The sequence below is a fragment of the Pavona decussata genome, unplaced genomic scaffold (assembly GCF_977016875.1).
Source record: "Pavona decussata unplaced genomic scaffold, jaPavDecu1.1 SCAFFOLD_140, whole genome shotgun sequence".
NCBI lineage: Eukaryota > Metazoa > Cnidaria > Anthozoa > Scleractinia > Agariciidae > Pavona > Pavona decussata.
In genome coordinates, this window is record NW_028145553.1 from 1,417,501 (window position 1) to 1,426,976 (window position 9,476).

Consider the following 9,476-nt stretch of genomic DNA (forward strand, 5'->3'; position numbering starts at 1 on the left):
TTCCTTCGCACGACGATATGCAAATTTCCCTCACAGTGTTTTTGATCGACGGCACAAATTTACTTCCGGTCATCCCTCCCCCCACCAAAAAAAAACAACAACAAACAAACAAACAAATAAACAAACAAACAAACACACAACAACAAACAAATAAATTAACAAACAGAAAGAACACCAAAATTTGGGCAGGTTTTAGGTACTGAATGTGAAAATTTATCGGCCTGGAGAAGACTTATTTATTTCTGGTGGAGAGGTGGGTCAAAAATTCCAACTTCGTAACTTCTAATGTGTACGCTAATGCCCCAGATCAGCGACGTATCTTACATGCAGGCCATCCTTAACATCCAATAAGCAATGAAAAAAAAAAAACCAGGAAACATGGGCGGTTTACGTGGACAAATATCAGGTTGAGTAAAACGATCAGTGAAGCGCTTTTATTTTGTCCTCTTTATTCACCACTGTAACACAGTCATAAAAGCGGATCAAAAGTCGTCCTTTTATCCCTCTATCAATGATATATTGTACCAAAAATATCTAAAGAAGAGACAATGCCATTGCGACAATGTAGCTTTATCTGAAGCTACAAAAACAAAGAAACAAACAAACAAAAAGCGCGTTTATCGCATTTTAAAGTACATCCGGTCAGCAGTTTTGCTCCTCGCATTTCCGGTCTACTTACGTTTGGTCGTAAACAACGATTTCTTCGCTTCTCCACCATGCAACACGGAATGTACGGCTCGATTTAGCCGAAGACTTTATTCAGAATCTTGGCAGACATGCATTTTCTTAGCTGTGATCTTGATGCATCTATTTAACTTCCTGGATGGATTGTATTGATGAATTATTTCAATACTCGACACACGACTGCGTTTGACCTGTTCGACTGTTCTTTATTCGGGTTAATGCATCATTATCTTTGGTCTAAAAGTAGATGTTCGACGAGGCTAGCCAGTTAGATTTGTCCTTTCCGCTAGAGTCTGTGCAAGGTTTGGTCAAGAAAATGGAGCGAGCGAACTGAGGAGAGACCCATCCTATACGACAAAAGCATCCTGAAGAAATTCCCAAAAGTTGCAAGGTAGGCTTTGTTTTAATTTATACTTCATCAAATTCGTTGGCCAAAACCTAATCAATCAAATGTAGATAACAGATAAGATGAATAAAAAAACCTCTGAAGCTGATATTCTCTATCTAAAGCCTGTTTGAGCCAAATACTAGAGCTCTCAAAATTACCAATTTTGCAATATTTTGCAATTTGTCCCAGGTGTCTTCAGCACCCATGGCCAGAATATAGTTTTCCCCAAATTGATTTTATGATATTTAGAAACATCAATATCTATGTAAGCTCTGCTGCTAATTTGGTTTATGTGGAAAGAGTACTTTCGGAGAAATAACGAATATGGTTGTGCTTGTTTTTCCTGCTTGTCAAAATGGCTGACAGGCGACATAGTAATACGAACATTGTCTTCATGATTATAGAATCCAAAACACTCTAACGGTAAATTTTATAAACTGGGGGAGTGCCTCTACCATCTGTAAGAATTTCATTTGAATTGGTTCACATGCACTCGAGAACCAGACTCGTTTATTTTTACTATTTTAGAGTGAATTTTTTGGTCAAAACATAGACCTCAGGCCGACGTGATCAAGTGCGGTTTCCATGGCAACGACGCACCTGCCGATCCAAATATGGCTGTTTTTGTTCATCCCTCCAGGTAACCTTCCTCCAAACAAAAAATGAAGGGGGGTTAAAAATTTTCATTTCCAACTTTGCTTCACTTTCTTGGAGAATTGCTCTTAAAATTCTACGAATTGTGTGTTTTTATAAGCAAGCAAGCGATGCGGCTGTAGTTTCGTGTCGTGGCATCGACTTGGCAGGAACTTTCTTCAGTGAGTAAAACTTACATGAAGAAAGGGGATTTTTCTTTTCGAAAACGTGGATGAACTACTCGCTGATGGATTCAGTGAAGTTTTAGTTCGACGTTCAAGGCAAATTAGTTAGAAATAGTCAAAACAATAGGAGCGAAGTCCACCGCGGAAATTAAAAGTGCCACGTTGTATTCGATTGTATATTTGAATAAAATGACTCTGCATGTGCCATGTACAACAGGACACACCTTTTTAACCGGTTCCGATCATGGCAACATTTCAGTGGGTACTTTATCATGAATTTTGATGATTCTATTTTGAACTGCAGGTTGGCTAACTTTACATAATTATTTAGAATTAATAGAGTTCTGATACAATGTAAACAACTGATCGAAGCAATGCGTTTAAAAAATTCGGGGCAAGACCGTCCTAATTTATAAATTCTTGTTTTAAAAGATCTTTTACTTCGTGAATCCGTGCTGGCTGATTTAAACTACTGATAAACAAAGCGAAGGAAGGTAGTAACTGTTCACGGTTGACTAGAAAGTCAGGCATTAATTTTATTAATGAGGGAAAACGTGATAAACATTCGTGCAATGATGACTCACAAATTTCGTCGGAGTTTCCATGAAGAAATTGAGCTACGTGACTGAGAATTTGAAAAGAAAAATGAGGCAAAGTTTGAAGAAAACCAAAAATATGGGTTTCTCCAAGACGGCTGTGAGTAAATAAGAATCGTTAAAAACGAGGGAAACGACCTCCGAAATAATACAAAGGAATAATTGTTATAGAATTAACTATGATGGCCGCGGTTTAATTTTGATTCATGATCATTAGAAATGAGGTGAACGGGGTCTGAAACAGGAATCAAAATAAACAAAGATCTGCTTCCGACCGTTAATCTTCGGGAGTATGTGATCTTTGGAAAAAACAAGAAATAATTGAGCAGGTTTCAATTTGGAAGGAGAAATTGAAGTGGAGCTATCAGGCAGAACTAATGTTAATTCTGGCCACGGAATAACAAATGAAATGAAAGAAGAAGACGGGCAAGACGAAGAAAAAGCAAGGATCATCAAGGAGACCGAAAACAAAGACGAAACCGCTTACAAGAACCATAAAACACTAAGAAGCGAACCAACTAAGGAAAGTTTAAGGTAAGATATTATAATACAGTTAAGATTCTACGAAAAGTAAAGAGAAAGTCGCTACGCTATTAAAATAACGGAAATTTCACCTTAAACCTGAAAGCTAAGACATGCTTATAAATTTGCCACACTGTTGCGTACAAACTGAAATACTGAAATTACTGAATTTGTGAATTTTCTAGATCATGTTGAAACATTATTCCAGCATGTTTTTAGCAAATCTTCCCTAAATTTCAAATAATTTCGATCAAAGTGTCAAAATTCTGGCGCTTAAATGATAAATTCGAAGTTATCTGAAAAAAAAATTTAATAAAATAAAAAATAAAATAAACAGCTTAAATACCAAATCAGAAAAAAAAAAAAATTCAAACTAAACGCTCATCGTTCGGAATAATTCAATAATCGATTGTCAATCTACTGGTATATAAGCCCGTTCTCTTGGATAAACGTTATTCTTGAAATCTGTAATATCTTCAAAAGAATAGTAATTCCATCATCAAATTGTTTTGGCCGGAAACCACTCGAAATTTTGCATATTGTCAAAAGCTATCGTAGACTCGAAGGGTCAGTTATTAAGACTGTTTAGACTGCCGTGTTTAACAAAACCACGTCCTATGCCTTTTCAATTTCGCCAACAGTCATAACTAAACATTGTCTACTACCGCCGGTAACAAGAACGCTTGCATCCCAGGCTACAAAACTATATTTAGCTACTTTTAAAATAAACCACTCATAAACAGATTTGGAGGCCCACTGATTGTCTTAAGCCGGGGCCTAAGTTAGGCTCTGTTTAAATAACTCGCCCTAAAACTTTGGGGTATTATAGCGGTTAAAACCTTAAAAATTTGCCATTTTGCGTTATATTATCAGCGCACTGATGAAATCACTTTTTTGAAAAAAATATTAGTCTAACAATGACTTCAAGTCTCAAAATTTGGCGTATTGAAAACTGATACAGCCTCGAAAATTTGGCAGTTCGGACAGAATAAGAAGCGTCAAAATTTCCGCAGTTTTAAATAAATGCTTGGAAATTTTAGCGTGTCAGGCGAGCAAATCTGGTGTTGTGGGCTCCTCGCGTTAGTTGCGGGCTTGACTTTTATTGTAGCGCTCCTTCGATAAACAGCTAGACTTGCAAGTTTTGCTCCGAGATATTGACTGAAATTCAGTCAAGGTGAAAAATGTGGGGTACGTTGTGACAAACGTGTCCAATGGAAGTTTCAGGCCGAGCACTGTCGCTTTGGGACCCTTTGTGAAGTTACTTTTTTACAATTTATGAGCTTGTGCTCGTATTAATAAAATTCACGAATCCTTTGAATTGAAACCGACTTCATAAATCAGTCAATCGACCAACCAATCAAACAATCAATCAATCAATCAATCAATCAATCAATCAATCAATCCATCAATCAATTCTTTGGAGTTTCTTGCAGCCAAATTTATCATCATCTGAAAACTTTAATTTCATATTTTCCAACTTTTGATTGCTTTAGATTCGAATTAATTGGTGAGGTTTGCTTAGTATGTCATGACTACGGTAATTTATGTAATTTACTTTCAAGTTGGTCAGTAAACCGATTTAATTTCTCAATGACAGCTCAACCAACTGGTTTCGTTCGCGCAGCTGACAGCCCCCAAAACATGTTCAGGAGCTGAAAACAAGTTTTGCCTCATTATGTTAACAAACAATCTTCTTCTAATAATTACTTTTCACGTGAGGGTTCAGTTGGCATTGAGCCTTCAAAGTGCGCAGAGCTCCATATACTAAAGATATTAGTCAAAGTATTTCTTGCTCGCCTCGCGGATTCTCATCATGAAGTTTATTGCAGTGTCCGTTTTCCTGGCTGTCTGTTTGGCGGTTGGTGTGGATTCAGGGACCCTTCAGCTACCAAACAACGGCATTACGATCAATGGTAATGCTAACGTTCAGTTTTACGGGAAAAAGGAGGACGTTTGGGCTAAATTGTCTAACGGTAATTTCATACGAGACTCTTCCCTTACTCTCACTCCTTTGTATCCGGAGCAAACTCGCCTTTGAAGTCTTATTACTGAAACTCGCGATCGCAAAACGTCGCTACAACGCAAAAATAAACACATATATTTGTTTTCATGCAGATTTTCGCTGTCAAAGGAACAATATTCTTTGGTAATTACTTACCGTTGTGGTTTTTTATTTTTAAGGCCGCCGATATCCCATCATCACCAGCGGTGACTACATAGCTTTGAGGATGGCCTTCACGTCAGGAAGCATGTCGGTGTACTGGATGAGGTGTACAACATCTAACTGTTACAGATATACCTGCCCTGGTACTGTTATGACTTCATCTGCATGGTCCTCCTGCAGTAGCTATATGATGTTTAGGATCACCGCAATGGGCAAGATGGACGGACAGCCGATCAACAGTGGTGACATAGTGTCGCTTAGTTCAAAGGCGTACGGTACCTCCTACCGGCTGTACTGTGGCACATCTACAAGCTACAAATGCCGAGTGAATGGGTGAGTATAGGATCATTAACTTTCACTTCATTACGATAAGATAAAGGTTTTATAACTAATAATAAAGCCTTCAATTTCTTTCTTTTTCTTGTCACAATTTAGTCTGTTAAGCAATAATCAGCACCATTAAGAATTTAAAGCCAAGAAATTATTTCAATATTAGCTCTCTTAACTTTTAGTCCATAACCATCTACACTTTATTTATTGTTGCTTACAGAGGACCAAGCAGGATGACAGGAAACAGCTGGTTTTACTACAACTATTACACGTTCCAGATCTTCTCCAGGAACGCTGTTGATGGGACCCCAGTGCAGTTTAATGATATTGTGGGTCTCAAATACCCGTACGGCTACAGAAGTTACTGGTTGTACTACAACGGTGGCTACTTTTACGCTCGAAGCTGCAGCGACAACAACAAATCGTCATGCGCTCGGGTTAATACTTACACTGGCTTCAGAATCTTCAAAAAGTTTTGAAGCACAAGAGTCAGTCTGACTCCATTGTAAACGCAGTTTAACTTGGAACAACTCCATGGCCTAAAGATCCTGAAAAGATCTTCGTTGCAACATTTAAAGCACAACAAGCTGAGCTTGCGCTGCAGAAAAAGTCGCCAAGACACCATTTAGCAACTTTTTCGCAACTCACGCTGGGTCATAATCACAAGCTTAAATGTTGAGGCTGACATCTTTTTAGGAACTTTCGGCCATGGCATTGTCGCATCTTAAACTGTACCTTGCTTCATCAACAATAAAAGTGTTTTTTTCAAAACATACAACGAATGTCTGGCCTACCTTAATCGTGGGGTGTTTTTTATTTTCAAAAACCTACTGATGAAGTAAAAAGCTCATTTTAAAAAGGCCACAATCACAACAAATCCTCAATATCAGCCCTACCCGACTGACTCTGCCCTTTCATTTCTACAACGGGTCAAATATGACGTTATCTTTCACTTTGAGCCCAAACTATTGAAATATTGAAAAAAATAATCCCCCCCCCCCCAAAAAAAAAAAACATTGGTAAACAACCCAAAAAAACAAACATTGAGCACAAAAAAGCATCTCACTCAAACAAAACAAAACAAAGAAAGGTAAAAAAGAAAAAAGACGAAATGAGAAAAGGAAGAAGAGACAGAAAAGTTTTTCCAACTTTCTTTTTTTCTGGATAGGGGTGGGGTGTGAACAACCTCGTTTCCAGGGTCCCTCTTCTTAAGACCTCCTGGAGAGACCCTGGGAACGAGGTTGGGTGTATTTCTGGGATCATGGGAGAAAAACTTCATACTTGAATAAAAATTTGCAAATTTTGATAACATTCATCAAAGTCACCAAGGGAGGTACCCCATATCAAAAAGTGTGATCACTTGTCAGAGTGGAGGATGAAAAGCAAACAACTCCAAACACCCTCCCTCCCCCGATTCTAAACATCCCCAGCTAAGCTGAACTTGAGGTATTTTTTTCCTTTTTTAATAACGGTAATAATAACTTGAGGTAGCACAAACTTTTTAGTTCGTGTCTGATTTCACATGAAACAAAACTATATTGTTTATCCTTAATAAATCAACGCGTTATAAAGAAGAAAGCTGATATAAATTGACAAAAGTCTTCAATAGGTGATCGACATCTAATTTCTCCCCACTCCTTACAATGTCTAGTTTCCTTCGCAAACCGTTTTTTGGGGGAAGCGTTAAGTTACATCCAAAAAAACGGCTCAGTGAAGGAGACTAAACAATGTCAACCATACAGGTAATGAAACTGAAGAAAATTATCAATTAGGTTATATAGCCTACTGATGCAACTTCATATCTACCGATCAATATGTAATACAGTAATAGCCCGCGTATAAGAACCTGGGTTTTAAGAACCTGTTAGGCTAAAATTTTCGTTTTAAGCCCCCTCCACATAAGAACCTATTTAGGCTAAAATTTTAAGTTAGGTTCTTATAAGTGGGGTTGCTGTTAAAGTGTATAGGTAAAAACTGCTGAATTAAGATCATCATCTATTTAAAAGTAACTTGACAATTAACTTTTTTTCGTTCAAGCTTAAGTACCATGTTGTATGTCTATTGTAATTGCCATTACACTGCATTATGAGATAATATTTATAACATATGTAGTATATTCAGATGAAATTCATATGAAAATATATGAACCTATTTTAAAAACCTTGGTAGCCTAAATTTGCTTCAAGTACCATTTATATAAGAACCTATTTAGGCTAAATTGGAAAATTCAGGTTCTTATACGGGGGCTATTACTGTATCACTTACAAGAACAACAATACATTGTTAAACAGAAGGGTGATGAAAAGAGAGTGAATAATCAGCTATGTGTTACTGTTTTAATGTACTTAACAAGACATACAGTGTATAGTAAGTTCCTACTCTCAGCCTACTCTAGACAGTCTAGATAGCTGTTCCTACTGTAGACAGTGTAGATAGCTGCCCCTACTGTAGACAATGGAGATAAGTTCCCTCTGTAGACAGTGTAGATGGCTGTTCTTACTATAGATAGTGTAGATAGCTATTCCCACTGTAGACAGTGTAGATAGCTGTTCCGACTGTAGACAATGGAGATAAGTTTTCCTGACTGTCAACAGTGTGGACACCTGTTCCTACTGTAGACAATAAAGATAAGTTTCCCTCTGTAGACAGTGTAGATGGCTGTTCTTACTATAGATAGCGTAGATTATATAGCTATTCCTACTGTACACGGTGTAGATAGCTGTTCCCACGGTAGACAGTGTAAATAGATGTTCCTACTGTAGACAGTGTAGATAGCTGTTCCCACTGTAGACAATGGAGATAAGTCTGCCACTGTAGACAGTGTATATGGCTGTTTCTACTGTAGTGAATGGAGATACATTTCCCACTGTAGACATTGTAGCTGGCCATTCCTACTTTAGACAGTGTAGACAGCTGTTCTTTATACTGTAGACAGTGTAGATAGCTGTTCCCACTGTACACAGTGTAGATAGCTGTTCCCACTGTAGACAGCTGCTCCTAGTAACTGTAGATAGTGTAGATAGCTGTTCCCACTGTAGACAGCGTAGATGGCTGTTCCTACTGTGGACAGTACAGTGTAGATAGCTGTTCCTACTGTAGACAGTGAGTGTAGATGGCTGTTCCTACTGTAGACAGTGTAGATAGCTGTTACTACTGTAGACAGTGTAGACAGTTGTTCCTACTGTAGACAGTGTAGATGGCTGTTCCTACTGTAGACAGTGTAAATCGCTGTTCCTACTGTAGACAGTATAGATAGCTGTTCCCACCGTACACAGTGTAGATAACTGTTCCCACTGTAGACAGTCTAGATAGCTGTTCCTACTGTAGACAGTGCAGATAGCTGTTCCCACTGTACACAGTGTGGATGGCTTTTCCCACTGTAGACAGTGTCGATGGCTTTTCCCACTGTAGAAGTGTAAATAGCTGTTCCAACTGTAGACAGTAAAGATAGCTGTTTTCACTGTAGACAGTGTAGATACCTGTTCCTACTGTAGACAGTGTGGATAGCTGTTCCTACTGGAAACAGTGTTAATAGCTGTTCCTACTGTAGACAGTGTGGATAACTGTTCTTACTGTAGACAGTGTAGACAGTTGTTCCTACTGTAGACAGTGTTGATAGCTGTTCCTACTGTAGACAGTGTAGATAGCTGTTCCTACTGTAGACAGTGTGGATAACTGTTCCTACTGTAGACAGTGTGGATAGCTGTTCCTATTGTAGACAGTGTAGACAGCTGTTCCTACTGTAAGAATTGTAGATACCTGTTCCTACTGTGGACAGTGTAGATAGCTGTTCTTACTGTAGACAGTGTAGACAGTTGTTCCTACTGTAGACAGTGTGGATAGCTATTCCTACTGTAGACAGCGTGGATAGCTGTTCCTATTGTAGACAGTGTGGAGAGCTGTTCCTACTGTAGACAGTGTAGATAGCTGTTCCTATTGTAGACAGTGTAGATACCTGTTCCTACTGTAGACAG

General features: G+C 38.3%; 2 protein-coding genes across 4 annotated transcripts in view; one reads left to right on the plus strand and one right to left on the minus strand.

The window, feature by feature from the left end:
- The window catches only part of LOC146466894 (uncharacterized), an 8,643-nt gene extending 6,853 nt beyond the window's left edge, over window positions 1-1,790 (minus strand). For both annotated transcript variants that reach the window (XM_085126627.1, XM_085126626.1), the window contains exon 1: window positions 1-1,790. This exon is cut by the window's left edge and continues 723 nt beyond it. The gene's annotated coding sequence lies outside the window, so the exon portion shown is untranslated.
- Window positions 1,791-4,719: 2,929 nt separating this feature from the next.
- Window positions 4,720-6,272, plus strand: LOC146466895 (uncharacterized). Of its 2 annotated transcripts, none has more exons than XM_085126522.1 (3): window positions 4,720-4,981; window positions 5,190-5,505; window positions 5,723-6,272. In XM_085126522.1, exons 1-3 carry the CDS (start codon window positions 4,822-4,824, stop codon window positions 5,979-5,981), a joined length of 735 nt encoding a protein of 244 aa, XP_084982648.1. In that variant the 5' UTR covers window positions 4,720-4,821; the 3' UTR covers window positions 5,982-6,272. The 2 variants fall into 2 exon arrangements, with proteins under 2 accessions (XP_084982648.1, XP_084982649.1); XM_085126523.1 differs by having other exon boundaries at window positions 4,720-4,921.
- Window positions 6,273-9,476: the final 3,204 nt, after the last annotated feature.

Bases quoted from the DNA above. Each gene is read 5' to 3' on its own strand.
- LOC146466895 (XM_085126522.1), top strand. From the start codon at position 4,822: ATGAAGTTTATTGCAGTGTCCGTTTTCCTGGCTGTCTGTTTGGCGGTT. The intron at 4,982-5,189 runs GTAATTTCATAC...TTTATTTTTAAG, and splicing joins TTGGGCTAAATTGTCTAACG to GCCGCCGATATCCCATCATC. The intron at 5,506-5,722 runs GTGAGTATAGGA...TGTTGCTTACAG, and splicing joins TACAAATGCCGAGTGAATGG to AGGACCAAGCAGGATGACAG.